Source organism: Filicampus tigris, chromosome 21 (assembly GCF_054856515.1).
Source record: "Filicampus tigris isolate MCC_2025a chromosome 21, RoL_Ftig_1.0, whole genome shotgun sequence".
Lineage (NCBI taxonomy): Eukaryota > Metazoa > Chordata > Actinopteri > Syngnathiformes > Syngnathidae > Filicampus > Filicampus tigris.
Window position 1 is genome coordinate 8,291,859 of NC_141237.1, and position 15,462 is coordinate 8,307,320.

Below are 15,462 nucleotides of genomic sequence, written 5' to 3' on the forward strand. Positions count from 1 at the left end.
AAAGAAGCAACAGAAGGTAGACTAGCATCTGACAAGTGACATAAATTTTCTCCTTTGTATGTTAGCTCATATATTTATTTATATTTAGATTGTAATATTTATATATTATTTTGGGGGGAACTTATCCACCACTATTTACTGAAAAACTCACATACTTTCAGTTTTTTGTGCTCATGCCAAAGCAATCACAGTTCTGTCAATTGTATTGTCAAGTGAGTTGAGAAGCTTAATTTAGACAAAAGTAATGCTTTGCTACCATCTTGTGTCAACTATGGGCAATTATAATACATTGCCTTGCCTTTTGAATTTTTGCTGCCAGTGTTGGGGCTTGGCCCCTAACTCCGGTGAAGAGCAATAGTACTGCAATTACTTTTTAAAGACATTCATTACCTCTAGTGATTGGGAATGCAGTACTTGTACCATAAGAGGCCATGCGTGTGTAGGGAGGGTGGTCGGGTGGGGGGTGGAGTCTGATTTCAACTAATGACAGGCTACCAAGAAAACCAACTAACTCAAGCTTACAACAGTGTCTTATTAGTGGTCAGTAGCCAACCTTTTCACGATGCAATCATTTTGATCTCTTTACCAGTCCAGTGCAGGTAAAGTTATTTCAAGAAGTCAATCCTCTGTTGAAGTCTGTCTGCTTTGAATAATGCGCTCTATATGATAACCAAGTCGGAGTGTATAATAAATCAGCATTTTGAATCACAATACAAACACTCTCTTTTAAGGCGTTGCTGTTTATTTTATTTTCTACAACAGCAAATTACAGAAGCAGTACTGAAAATAAAAGTCGTTTTTTCTTGTTTTATTTTTAAAAAAAAAAGCACAAAATTGTAATGGCAGTACAAATTGTGGCGTTAATGTGCCATTCAAATGAAAGGGGAATCTATAATTATTTTTTCAATAATGAAAACATCCCAGTATTTTACATTTCAGAATTATATCACATAACCTGAAATTATATATATAAAACATGAAAGATAATCACGGTTTATTTTGTTATTCTATTTTTAATTTTTTTGTTTTTCTTTGCAAATATTCGCTATAAACACATAAGCTTTTCAAATATAATATTTATCAGTGCAACATTGTTTCTTTTGAGTCCACGCTACAGTATTCTTTTCCCCCTACTTGAGCAGCAGATGTTGCTGGAGCTACACATTTTTTCTTTTTTTCTTTTTCTTTTTTTTTAGCTGAAAGCACAGATGTTATGATGTGTAGCGGTAGAGCAAAGTGTCATGTTCAATCTGAAAGGAACAAGCTGAGAATGTGGTCACCACGGCACAACACACAAATCACACAACAGCAAAAGATGTATGCCTTTGAGTTGTCAACTTCTCACTATTAAGTCTTTTTTTTTTTTTTTTTTTGGTGTAAAATCCACTATTGAGTTGTGGGTCCTTTTCAGGAATAATTTGTCCTGATGCTGTAAATTCCCCCCAAGGTTCATCCTCCCACTTCCAAATAAACAAGAGTCTCTGTGGGGGTTCTGGAGAGCTCACACCAATCTGATGTTGGGCCTCTTGTTGCTTATTCCTCATCTTGATTTTCTCTTCAGTTCATTCCTTTGTGAGTGTCGCAGACTGGTGATCTGTGGTCTTATAAAATGACAAAGACTCCCCAGTGAGGGGAAAAAAGGGATCACCAACCTTTGGTAAAGCCATGGAAGGAGGCCAGGTAAACTGAATTGGGTGACTCTACTCAATCCTGCATTTCACCAACCTTCCATTCTACTTAGAGCAGCTCTGACATCACATTGTTGTGGCTGTTAACAAATTTGTGTGTGTGGCTAGAGTAATTACTGTATAGCACCATTCTTCAATTCACCCCTTTTTTAATAGATTTATATCAGAAGGGAATCAGTAACAAAGTGCACACATTGTCCAGATAGCTTTTCCTCAGTGAGCAATCAATCCACAGTGACATTTAGAAGTGGTAAAGCAAAAATGATTGTTGCATTTTTTTGGGGTATGTTGGTGCCTCTACCAACAAAATTAGCATGTTATGACAGCTACATTAGAGCATATGATATTATAATTAAGTGGCTGTCAAAAAGTTCATTGCTTCAGTTTTTTGTGTGCGTTTTGATGTCTTTTGTTTTTCTAACTCATTCATCCATCGGTGGTTTTCATGAAGTGGGTCTTTTGATGACAATTGGCCTGAATGCATGTTGTAATTGCTTGAACATTGTCACAAAAATGTCAAATGAAACATTAACACTGCACCATCCACAAAACAGTCAGGAGAGTGTATTTACACACACATACGCAATTTGCACACAGACACACAATGAAAAAAGGCATTTTTTTTCTTATCACTTTCTTTAAAAAAGACAGTAAAATATATTAAAACATATTTACAGTGTGTGGTTTTCAGACACAAACAAATAAAGCACAATGATGTGATAGCTTGATAGATTAGATACCATTTTGCAGGTATTTATATAATCATGTGCCCTGTTTTCTGCCCTTTATCATAAATTAAGCCAAGTACAGTAAACAAACAAAAAAAAAACACCCAGTTCAAAAGAGGAGACCATCCGATATGTACTAAAGGCACTATCAGAACCATAATTTCCCATGGATGCGACTCATTTTGGAGTGAGGGATGTTAAAAGGGGATGGGTACATATATCAGATTCATGAATTATGAGCACACCCTGTATGCCATAGCGTGGGCAAATCTACAGTTTTGCCGGATATGGTTCATTTAGGATTTTAATTTCAACACTTGAAATTTATCGCCTTCATGAACTAAAAAAAAAAAAAAAATCATCTAATTTCCAGAAAATGATAAATACTCTTAACATTATTAATAAATTGGTCTCAACACCAGCATCCGATTGTAAAAATGAATGGAAAATCAAAATAGAAAATTAAAATTTCATCTACGTATCTGTACATCTTTCCTGTATTTATTTTTGTACACAGTGTCCTCTACTGGTAGGTTCTTTTTACTGCAGCTCCTGAGAAAAGCGTAGATTAGTTCAAACCTCCCGTCGGTTCCTGAATCTGTACCTCATCAGAAAGCTGAGGGTAATGGGCGCTCCTTCGAGTCCGCCTTCTCGTATGGATATACGAGAAGATGTAGCTACAGCGAGTCCCGCGCACACTCTCCAAGCTGTGCACGTTACATAGTCACATGAATGTCCTGGTTTGGGCCTCACGCCTCTGAGTATGAGCTCTGTACATTGAGTTTGTCCTTCTTTAACTTGACACCATCCACCAGTTCAAAGTTATAATTTTCCAGGGCCGATAAGTTCCTTTCTGACATGCCTCCATGTGAGCAGGCGCAGTAAAGGACAACGCCGCAAATGGCGCCCAGGAAAACGCCGAGGGCGGACATAGCGATGATAGTGATGAGGATTGGGTCAAGTGTCTTTAACATGTTGCCGGCTCCACTGATCTGGTTGGTCTCCACGAAGTCTGGATATTCCGTGATCTCCTCAACTGGAAAAAGAAGAGATACAGTATCTTAAATATCTGACACTGTGACGCTAAATAGTAAGTGATTCCAGAATTGGAGGACATTTTTTTTTAGTTCTGAAATTTCAAATAATCCCTGCACAAAATACAAAAACATGCACTTATTGTGTACATTATAGTTGTCCGGAGGTTTCAAATCAGCTCTATGTGCAAAAACAACAGATAAGAAATAACTTACTGATTTCATTAAAGTGATCCTCTGGGAGCATTGGCTCAGTGGGTACATCGGGATCTGTCCAAGTAGATAATTTACTTCAAAAACGTTGGCCAAAAAGGACATATCGTACACTCCACAACGTGTTGTCAAAGTTGAGATTTATTCTGTATTTTGAACCTCACCTTTACAGTCTGTTGCAATGAGGCCACCGAGGACCTTAATGTCATCCACGGCAATATCACCCCAGCTCTTTCGCTCTACCAAGCCTTCAATCACCACCTAGAACACACAACCCATTTCATTTTTACATGACAGTTGTAATGGGAAAAGCACAAACAGTGAAGCTCCCACAGAGGTTGGTAACAGGCTGTGTTTGTTTAAAATGCAAAGGAGTTGAATTTACCTGATAGGGCCAGTTAGTGCGTGGCAAGAGGACACGGCCTTCCCTCCAGCGGTTACCCTGGTGACCGCTGACGGTCCAGAGCAAGATGTCAGCGGGTCCGTCAACAGTCTGTTTGCGCTGTTTGATATGTAGTGTACCAATGTGTGACCCGAACATGTGGTACCAGAATGACACACACAGGTCAGAATCTGGGGAGATGACCTCTGGGCTGACCAGCCGAGCCACCTCTGTCTCTTGTAAACCCGTCGCCAAGGTGTAGATGAAATTTCCTGAGCCACCTGTCGAATAAACGAATGTGTTGCAGCATCTCGACATTGTAAATAATTTTTGTTATGCCACATTGGGACAGTGTCTAATGGTAATATATTTTATATTCATTGACCGCAATATAAAGTGCTCGAATGGGCGCAAATGGTCAGTATATCCATTTCAAGAGTACCCACCTGTATGGTCCATGTTGGGTCCAGTGTTGAGAGTGGGTGTTCCGCTAGACTGGATTTGCCACCGAGAGCCAGTGTCTTCAGAAGTCCACCTACAGAAGGACGGGTCATTGGCCCAGCCGAAGTCGCAGGCAAACCAAAGAAAATCTGCACAAGTATTGAGAAAAAAATGGATTGGATCACAGTTCACATTCACCAAGAAAATGCCAATAATAGAATTCATTAGAGATTTCAGCTTCAGACACTTATTACATTTAGCAGTAAACAGTAGAGGGCAGCAAATGACTGGAAAGTGTTCTTAGAACCACTTAGCAGCCCAAAATTAAGGAATAACCATTATTTCAGGTCCAGGAATTAGAAGGGAAAAAGAGAAATCTAAGACACTGGCACAATAACATACATATGTATTATTGTCTCCTAAAAAAAGTAACTGGCTTTAAAAAGACGAATATATAGTGGAACGGGTCCCTCAGAATGTGGATAAAGATGAGGGACAAGGGGACAAATGAGTTGCTGGCATGCTGTCTATTTGAAAGACGCTACCCACAGAGACTTGTGGATTTTAATGAGACTTGAGGATTGTAGACAACTATGGTAACAGTGCAGGGGCCTCTTTCCAACAATGGCATTCTTCATGACCACATGCCACACATTGAAAAAGGTTCCATAGTGGCCAGAAAATAAGTGGGTGTTGCTTTGGTGTTTTGTTCAAATTGGATTAAGACAGATGCCTGGAGATTTTGGAGATACGAACCCCAATCGCAATGAGGTTGCGCCATTGTGTGAAATGTAAATAAAAAGAGAATACAATGATTTGCAAATCGCATTCACATGAATACACCACATAGGTAATATATTTAATGTTCTAACTGTATATATTAAGCACCACTAGCCGACAGAACTCAGAGCCAGATGATGCCTACTGAACGGCCCATTAGTCAAGGTCAAACCGGGGCACAGCCTGTCAGCTGGCTACTACCTCATCAACCTTCTATAGGCAACGTGCATTGGTATGAGTTTGCATCCTCAGTTGACCACAAATGCATTGTGTTCCGTTTGTGGGTGTGCGTGGTCTGTGCCAGCCTGGTGATTAGTGATTATGCTGAGGCAGCAGCAGAGCATCCGTGCTAATCATCTTTGCATCACACATCCTGCCTCAGCATGGGCCTCTGAGGTGCTTATCATCAACTTTAATAACACACATACATCAGCGGAGGGAGGACTTTATGAGGGGCGATAAAACAGAATAGAAATGAATGCAAAACAAAGCATGACTAGGTAAATATAATTTACCCCTGGTGGCGCAGCACAATCAATGTAAAATATAATCAGTGCTAAATCATGGAATTCATAATAGCATAGAAGCTAACCTGGGATGATATACGCTGCAGCCGTTGTGGTCTCTGGCTTTGTTGTACCACCTGCAACAACACAACCCATTAGGACCGTTGTCCAAATGTAGCCGTCAGTCAAATTTTAATCCGTTCCCATGCACTATTTGTATCCATGCTGGATGCAACAAAGTCGACAGTTACTTATGTAACAACCCCCTCAACACATGGCTGAGACAGTGTCATGCTCTTCGTTGTAGACTGCGGGTTGATGGGGAGAGCAGGCAGCAGTGAAGGCTCGGAGAATTACTGGGTTAGCAGGAAATGAGGCCAATAGGCATGAGTGGTTCAAGGACTTGAGGAGAGGACCAGCAAGGTGAGCGGTAAAAGGATTGGAAAGATTTGAAGCAGATGGTAGCGTGGTGTAGGTGGAACGATTATCTGCTTTTGGTTTGCATTGGAAAGGAACAAAGAATTATTGAGGTGGGAATTACAAAGTGGGTGCTGTTAGACTTGGAACAAGCCAAACAAGGGTGCAAGGGTAGCGTGCATGTGTGCGGTTGAGAGCAGGAAAAGGGATTTGAAATTAATGAGGTATGAGCATAACGCCGTTGAAGAAGGGTGGAGGGAGAGAAAAGTGGGGGGTGTTAAGTTGCAGTCTCATGTGGGCGAAGTTAGCACCTGTGATATCGTAGTCATCACCTGTCCCACTGTGGCAGTTTGCTTGGTCGTCGTCGCACTCGTCTGACGGGGAAGTGGTCGGAAGAGTCGTCGAAGGAGGGACTGTGGGAGCTGCGGCAAACAAAATAAAAACGACAACATTGAATTCACTTACTGGATATGTATATGTGTGTGTGTGTATATATATATATATATATATATATATATATATATATATATATATATATATATATATATATATATATGGTGCTGGGGATGAACAGTAGAATGGAAGCACTACATCCTTTTAGTACCCAGTGGAAGGGTGTCCAAAGAAAATATAAATAATAAATGAATAAATTAATTAAAAAATGAATGAATGAAATAAAAAAAAAAGAAATGCAAGCCAAATCAGGGCTAATCATTACAAACGGTTACAAACAAGCTCAATTCAACCATACCACTTTAGTGTTGCTATGTTTGAAATTTTCAGTGAAAATACTGACCATCTGCAATAGAAATACAAATCCATTGGCATTATCCCTCTAGATTCTGAATTACAGCACTTGGCCTGAGCAATCAACGATGCCATTTTTAGCAATCCTTCCGTGTATATTATCTACCTTTGTAGAGGTGTCTTTTATAAGTAGAGTGAAATCAGAGGCATATTCGGAGCTCAAAGACATTAAGCAGGGCTTCGGATGACTATTGGCAGGGCCTCTAACGGCCACAGCAGCCTGTCATTATGCTATTGTGACACTTGGATGTGGCTCGGACACCAGATCCACGCTACCGTCTCTGCTACACAGACGTCCAGTGTGTGTGTGCGCGCACTGACAACATTGCGGACACACACAATGTAATGAATGGGTCTCACTATTACAGAGGGAGGAAAGAGGAATACGAGAGAAGATGGGAAGTATAGATAAAGAAAGACATAGATAAATTGAAGTAAACTCCCTGCATTTATGGTGTGGTGTCGTGTGTGTGTGCGTGCGTGCGTCCTCTTCTTCAGCTAGATGAAATATGAGGCAGATCAGCCCCTGTCAGATTCAGGGTGGAGAAGGTCAGAAATGGGGTCAGTGCTGCATCAGGGGAGCCTCTCACTGAAATGAGGATTTAGCCCTTCTGCTTAAGGGTTGTGCGCACACACACACACACACAGAACTACACCTGTGTATTTGTGTTATAGTGTGTACTGGTACAATGTTTGGCCAACACTATTGAGTGTGGGTGCGTGTGCACGTGAGCATGCCCATGTTTGTGTGTGTTTGGCATTAACACTGAAAACAAGCATTATCATCTGACTAAAGCTGCTGTTGGGAGTCAATGAGGCTTACAACGGAATGGGCTGCCCTGAAATTCAATATGTAAATCCACTTAGGCCTAGGCTGCTGCACATTCTTATAAGCTGTTTCGGTGCTATCAGCTCGGAGAGTGGCAGAACAAAATAAAGGTAATTTTCAAGATAACACAAAGAAAATGCGTGCGGCGCTCGAAAAGAACAAAGAACACACAGGATCTTGAAAGAGTTTGATGGATGCCAGGCTGCTATAATCCAGCTGGGCCAGGTGGGCATCTATTTGATCCCTCCCCAAGAAGTGATGAGCACTGGGGGCGGCTTTGATGAAACCGGGAGACAAGACAAGTGTCCCTTGTGGGAATACACAGCAGAAGCTGCACAGCTGTGGGATCATCATAAGGAGCCTTCATGAACACCTTTAAATAAATGTGGCAAAGACATGAAGTCACTTATCGTCGCGATATTAGTTGTGACGATAGATGGCTCACCTGTGTGGATTTGAACAGAGAAATGAAAATGTTTACGGGAAATACGCCAAATAATACGCAGGTCACAAGTGCGCTTATGGAGTGTAGGTGGGAAAGATAAGGTCATGATGAGTGAAGGCATCATTACTGTGAAACCTCAGCACAGCTGGAAATGTCATTAGTGTGAATGGGAAAAGGTTTCACTGTCAGTGGCACTTTACCGCTATCGGTGTCATTACTGCTTGTAGACGAGTCATCATCGTGACTGAAAATATTTTTTTCTCTCTCGCTTGGATAAAGGTAATACTTGCACTCTTTGCACTTGATGCAAGCAAGCTGAAAATGCAGAATTGTGATGAACTGTAATTCGATGGGTTGCTTACCTTCAATATCACAACCCAGGAGCTCAAGTCGCAGGCCCATCCCAGTAGCGGTAGCCCTGTCTGGGTAGATTCGGATGAAGCGGGTCAGTAGGGGTTCCACTGTCCTCAACTCGGGAGTGTCGTAGTTGCTATTCCCCTCAAAAATCTGGCGGAGGAAAATGAAAAACGATTCAAGAAATAAACACAGGGTAGCGGCAAAATCACGTCTCTGATGATTAATTCATGGATTTTCACAGCTTTGCACATGCAAAAAACTCTTGGAAGAAGAGAGACGCATCGAATTATGGCATCGAGGGGATACAAAACCTCCTCGCAAGTGTAGTGAAAAAAAAGTTTCCAGTGTGTGTATATTGCAACAATGGTCTGCATTGTTATCGTGAAACTTTTTTTTTTTTTTGCATGTACTGTATGCAGAGATGGTGGAAAATAAATCTTCTGTTTCTACAGCATGATGGATATTCTTTCCTCCCTCTGTGCCTCCCCCTTCCTCCCCCACTCCCTTCAACCTCTCCTCAGGTGAAGTTTCTTGCTTCCGCCGAAAGAGTTGAACTGTGTGTGTTGAGCAGAATACTAAAAGGAAAGAGCGGTGGGAATAGCTCTTGGTGCTGATCTTCAATTGATTCGAGTCATGACAGAAACTTGCTCACATTGACTCTGGAAACACTTACAAAGCTGGGAACTTCTGTGCATTTTAATTTGGACTAATGAGCTTGATGTGCACTTAGAATGGATCATCTGTCCGTCAAGGTAGCATTTGTACAACTGCAACCGGATTATCCCGACATTTGAACTATTTTTCCCAAACTTATCAAATCTGTCCCTATTTACAACTCATCTTAACACGGTACCTTTGGCTTGTTTCCATTGGTGTCCAGAACCATTCTCCAGTCAGACCCGTTATTGCTGTGGCCAAGGCGGAACTTTTTCATGAAGACCTTGTTCTCACGATGCTTCCCTCCCTGGATGATCAATCCCTTCACCACTTTCTCCTCCCCCAGGTCCACTTGTAGCCATTCCCTGGTGAACGGCTGGGGCTGAGGGAGCAAGGTCCAACCTGTGCGGCTCGTCAGCAGACGCGCGTTGTCTGGTACCCAGCTCCGGTCGGTGTGAGAGGATGCCGTGATTTGGTTGTCGGTGATCAAGCCCGATACCATGCCAAGCATGCCAGAGCATGGGTACTCTTAAAAAAAAAAAAAAGAAAATAGGCACATATGTCAAGGCTTGCTCTGTGTGGTTGACGTTTGTGCAGGGTTAATAGTCAGTCATTTTGAAGATACTTTCGTCTTTGTGATGTTGCTGTTGGTGTGTTGTGATGTTATGATCTCTCCTCCTATTCTCTGCATACTAATTTTTTCACCCCGAGGCGCTTGTTTCCAGGCAGCCAATTAAAAGCCTCCACTCAATCGGTGGCTCCACTTCTTGCATTCTGGGGGCACTCTTTCTTTTCATTTCTCATCTCCCGCCTTCCTCAAAAGATTCTCGTGTAATCTCACACAAAAAACACTTTGTCTTTGTGTTTCAAATGCGGCTGCACTCATCTACCTTCTGTTTCACAGCTGCAGACATCTGCTGGACTGTCTTTTATCCATTCATCCTTTCTGGTGTATATATTTATACTGTACTGAATATATATCTGTGGATCTTTTGTTTCTTTTCAAATGCAAACAATTGCTTTAACATTTTCCTTTATCTTTTAGTTTGGAATGTTTTTAAAAAAAGTAACTATCAAATGTATTTTTTATAAGTAAATTCATATATTGTTACACGGTATTTATTTATTCCTCCAGGGACAATGCAGTCTAACGTTTACAAGTTTGCACCTGCTGTGATGCACATAGAGTTTATAGCTAATGCTAATTCAATAATTACCAGTGCCAAGGTGATGGTGGCAGACGATTGAGTGATAATGAATCGTGTATGACAAAACCATAATTACTCGACTGGATGCATTATGTTTTGTGTGTATTTTTAAAACACAATAATATAACCCTATCCCTACTCATAATGAACTCGTGGGTATTCCTGTGTTATGCTGTGGTGTACAGTAGTCCTTTCATGTCCGTAAATATTATTCACATATATTTATTTTATTTGTATGGTAAAGCCAGTGCAAAAGATGCCGTTCCCTCGTGTAACATATGCCATAACATCGTTTTCATTTACATGACACAAAGAAGGACACAGAGGACCTCACTTAGTAGCCTGTTGTACAGGGTAATAGAAAACTCCTCCGGCCCATACGCGCATGACCTCCAGCATATCCCCAGATGCCGAGGCAGGGGCCAGTTGTAACACTTCTGACTCCCACACAGGAATACATCCATACATTATTATATATCTTCTGTGTCTGCAGGAGACAAAGTGTGCACTGTGTTGCAGCACAACTAAGCAGCATAGCTTCATCTGGGAAAAGCCAGCCAAGATTTCCAGAACAAGGCTTCATTCAGACTCTCTCTGGTCATCTAAAAGCAACTCCTATGCGGACCCGTGAGAGAATCTCTAGCTCTGTAATCTGTTGGTAGAAATATCCAAATGGGAGCTCAAGAAGGTCTCCCGGGGAACTCGGCAATCACTGCAGATAACCTCCAGCTATGGATGATCTTGGATGCAGGAGGATGTACTGTAGGTGTGTGCTCAAGAGTCTATCGGTGCACTTTTTAGGACTTCTGGAGTTGTTTTTATGGACTTCAGCTCTAGTCTCTCTGGTCACATACTATGGGCAACAGGCACAACCAGAGGAACCAACAGCTTTCCGAGATGGAGATCCACAGCTTCCCGGGCTGTATTTTGGGTTTGGGTGGAGCCTCAGTGGTTCATCACATAAGCTATATTTATAAACTCTGTTATATTTACTAACAGCTGGGTGGAGAGTCTTGATATTAATGACTAGCCGAGACTTTATGATAAGGCATAACCACTTCTGATGTTTGACACTTGTGTTTCAAGTGTATCTTTGGTACTTGTCTCGAAAACGAAGGATGCACTCATAAGCTTGCCACGATACCCTATATTTTTAGTTCTGCTATCAGAAATTGTTAACCTCAAATAGAAGAGAGTGAGTCATAAAGTTTTATGCAGCCCGCAAGAGCCCCGCAGCTCCTGTCGCGCCACATGTGCTGTACTAATGCAGTCGAGCTGGCAGTGTCTTCTGAGGGCCCGGGGGTGCTGACGTCATCTCAGAGGCCCTGTGGTGACTTCAGTCTTGCGATGTGTTTACTCGCTCTGTGCCGTGGTTTGGTTACGTTCCCGAAAAACACACAACGCAGCTGCAACACTGATATACCCAAAATGCAGTCTGCAATCATGCAAACAGCCACTCATGTTCTTCAGATCAATATTCAGTGAAGCCTAAACCTTCCCTTAGCCAAGATACCTGTAACTAAAAACTGAGGAAAAAAAGGCTTTTATTTTGCCCCAAGTAACGTGGTGATAGTACAAGAAAACTGCACATACTCACAAAGTAACCAGCAGATATGGCTGAGCACATATGAAAGCCAGCTACACAGATTCATACACTGCCAGGAACATTAAAATAACAGCAACAAAAAAGGCCAACAACACAAGAGGGTTTTTGCCAAAATCAAAGCATTGCAAAAGAAAACAGACTGTAGCTAAAGAGGAAGCTGAGAACAGATCAGCAGGAGGGATTGGACCACATAAAGCCCACCCCTCTGTCTGCCAGCTGTTAGCGCCATTTATATTTCATGGAGTACATCTAAACACAAGATAACATGAATAGCTAATCTACGAACAAGCACTGCTTCCCTGTTATGAAGGACCGTCTCTTGCCAACCTATTGTCTCTTTCCATATCGCAGATAAGCAAGAATGCTGGACCTCGAATTAATGGCGCTATTATGATTCTACACGAGCACAGCAAATTACAGATTGAAAGACATTTGACAGAGAGAAAAGGATGTGGATATGTTGTATACTATATGTGTACTTAGAAGGAAACTCAAGACAATTTATGGCCTACAAAAAGGCCTACTATTTTACTGATGTATCATTATTATATTTTTTATAATCTTTATAATAATTTCAAATACAGAAAGGGAACATCCTGTATCTATCATAAAAAGGGTGATAAGACAACCACAACAAAGGTATTCTGAGTTTTCCATTCTAAGAAGTACTTTGAGTTGAAGGTTTAATGACAAACACAGCAGAGGAGTCTTTGCATGGTTGCATGCGTGTCGCTCGCAGATGGATCGGCACTGTACTAACCTGATATTTTACATCCATACACTTCAAAGCGCAGTGCAATGCCTGTTTCCCAGGTAACAGGACGGATGCGGATGAAGCGCGTCAGAGTGGGTTTGGGCATCATCGTCTTGGCAATGTCTGTTGGGTTGGTGTTACCTTGGAAAACCTGAGAGTCAGAAAGAGTGAAGAAAATCACTGATTGCACTTGATGAGATGACCTAACCTCTTGGTATGTTTTACAGTGCATTGTAATATTAAAAAATAAACGGCGAGTGAAGCTCTTTTCAGGCATGGAACCAAATTGAGCTAATGTCATCATCTTCCAAATACCTTACTATAAATGAGCCACAAAAAGGACATCAATAATTACCAATAGTTTGAGAAAAATACTGTACAATGAAGTGATTTTTATTTTACTGATGTATTTCAATTATTGTCACATAACAGTATACATATTTAAATTAATCTAATGACTGTGACATTAGGATGCATGTTTTAAGTGAAAATCCACATGACACCAAGTGACCGTGGTACCACTGTTATGTTTGCTTGTGTAAAAGACCTGAACGTAGGCGGCTCATAAATAGTTTGCCGGTCTCCTGCGCACCACATGTGGTCTATGGCCTGTGAAACCCGAGGAAGTATTCGCAACACTGACTAGACATAATTGACCAAAGATGCCCCTTTTCTGTCCTCTTCATCCAGATCTGTGGATGTTTTACTGCAGTGTCTTGTTTAAAGGTCAAGAATGTCACAGATGATGACACAGTTTTGCCGTGGGGTATTCAGTGAGTTTACTAGCAGCATTTATGGAGGCTGACCACCTAGTCAGACAACTCCGAAATGTTCATTCTGGGTAATTGAATATTACCGGTGACCATACAATCCCCTAACCTCTTGAACTCAGGGCTGATAGTGTATAGAGGACTGTAGCAGAGAATAGCAGGGTGGACAGATAGAAAAATCTATTTGAAGCTCAGCTAATTTTACATGAGTTAAAACATGATGCAAGGGCCGAGTCAGTAGGACAAGCAGTCTCCTCCCTAACACTGTCAAACATGCCACAAAAGGGACTCAGTTACAGTCACGAACTCTCCTAAATGTCATCAGTCTTCCCCTCAGCTTGCTAAGTATAAAGTTGTTTTTTTCTACAGCACAAAACTGCAACCTCAGCAGGCAGCAAATGGTTCCCATTCTGTATAGAAGCACTTTAGGATATGGAGAAAAAAACATGGTTGAGTCATACTGTGGCACCTTGCAACCAGCACTTTGCACACAAGGGTCAGTGTACTTAAGAGAGGACAAAAAGGAAGCAAACCCAGTGGTCTGTGTGCACAAACATGATGGTTTGGATGCCCCATTTCTGTTGAGAAAGTGTCGCTTCCACAGTCTTTCAAAAATATTTACACGTCAAACATGCCTCACTGATCCTGTGGACACCCACTTTGGTGGTTGTTTCCAGATGGAGAAAACCTGCTCCGTTTGACCGGCTGATCAGTAATCAATGGATACCAGGCTCCGGTCAAGCATACCATTCCTCCCTTCCTCTCGCGGTCATTTTTACTCTCCTGGTTCCGCCTCTACCAGCTGCTCAAACATGACATCGTCAACAACCATCCCATTGAAGTATTGTTTGAAAAGTCTTTTGTCATTGCAGTACCTTTTCCAAGTTGACAAGAGACGAACTCAAACAGAGGCAACATTCTTTGGAATATCTCCCCTGTGGTTACAGTTACTACGAGCATGCTCAGTAAAAGTCGACCGCTTACACACGCAGTGGCTACATGACCACACTGAGCAGAGTGCATAATTGTATGTTAGAGCATATGACAGGGTATTTCCCATTTTGTGGCGTTCGAAGGCAACATGCAGCCAACCATAACTCAAATCAGCTGGTCTTCAGTTAGGATATTCCAAATGTTGCTGGTATCTCTGAATTGCCCATTGCAAAGAAGTCACAAAAATAAACTACTTTCATTCTGCGATGCTATTATTGTACCGTCGACATCTGGAGGATGTACTGTAGCTAATTGGAAAATGCTAGAAGGCATAGAACATTATCGCTACATAATATAACAATGCTCATATTAAAAATGAGTAGACTACCGAATATATTTGAGGAAAACTCCTGTTACCTTTTGTTTGGAGCCCTCCTTAAGCGTGATCCAGTCTTCTCCATTTGAACTGACGTCTACTTTGTAGGACTTGACAAAATAAGTCCTTCGGGTCTCCTGGGAAACTGCACCCTGTGTACCGATGGCTGAGACAAACCGTAAGAAGCCAAGGTCCACCTGAGAAGTGCAGGATCAGAACAAACAAAGCAAATTATTTAATAGAATAATAATCTATTGTCACAATCATTGCAAGAATGGCAAGATGTTCGAAACACAGATTCACAGTTCTTTTTGTATGTTGAATGTAAATTTTTTAACATCTAGAAAGAAAACCCCAATAAGAATCAACTCTAGCCGTGGTTGCTCCCTGGAATTTAATAACATGTAATGACAATATCTGTGAATAAATGAAAAACACTCAGGATGACAACTTCATTTCCTGATGTGTGTGACACAAGCTTATTGGATAAAAATGTAAGCTTTACAGGAACAGTTGCGCAATCAGATCAAA

The 15,462-nt window shown here is 41.4% G+C and overlaps 1 protein-coding gene across 2 annotated transcripts in view; it reads right to left on the reverse strand.

Annotated features, from left to right (window-relative positions):
• Positions 1 to 745: 745 nt before the first annotated feature.
• nrp1a (neuropilin 1a) overlaps positions 746 to 15,462 on the reverse strand; it is a 48,075-nt gene continuing 33,358 nt past the window's right edge. The window contains exons 8-18 of one of the 2 annotated variants that reach the window (XM_086020848.1): positions 14,973 to 15,128; positions 12,859 to 13,003; positions 9,481 to 9,812; positions 8,633 to 8,777; positions 6,522 to 6,611; positions 5,859 to 5,909; positions 4,492 to 4,635; positions 4,049 to 4,326; positions 3,828 to 3,924; positions 3,667 to 3,720; positions 746 to 3,452 (exon numbers count right to left, since the gene is read on the reverse strand). In XM_086020848.1, coding sequence (XP_085876974.1) covers positions 3,166 to 3,452; positions 3,667 to 3,720; positions 3,828 to 3,924; positions 4,049 to 4,326; positions 4,492 to 4,635; positions 5,859 to 5,909; positions 6,522 to 6,611; positions 8,633 to 8,777; positions 9,481 to 9,812; positions 12,859 to 13,003; positions 14,973 to 15,128 — 1,779 coding nt within the window. In that variant the 3' untranslated portion in view covers positions 746 to 3,165. Of the gene's footprint in view, positions 3,453 to 3,666; positions 3,721 to 3,827; positions 3,925 to 4,048; positions 4,327 to 4,491; positions 4,636 to 5,858; positions 5,910 to 6,500; positions 6,612 to 8,632; positions 8,778 to 9,480; positions 9,813 to 12,858; positions 13,004 to 14,972; positions 15,129 to 15,462 lie in introns of both variants that reach the window. The other variant, XM_086020847.1, reaches the window with a different exon arrangement.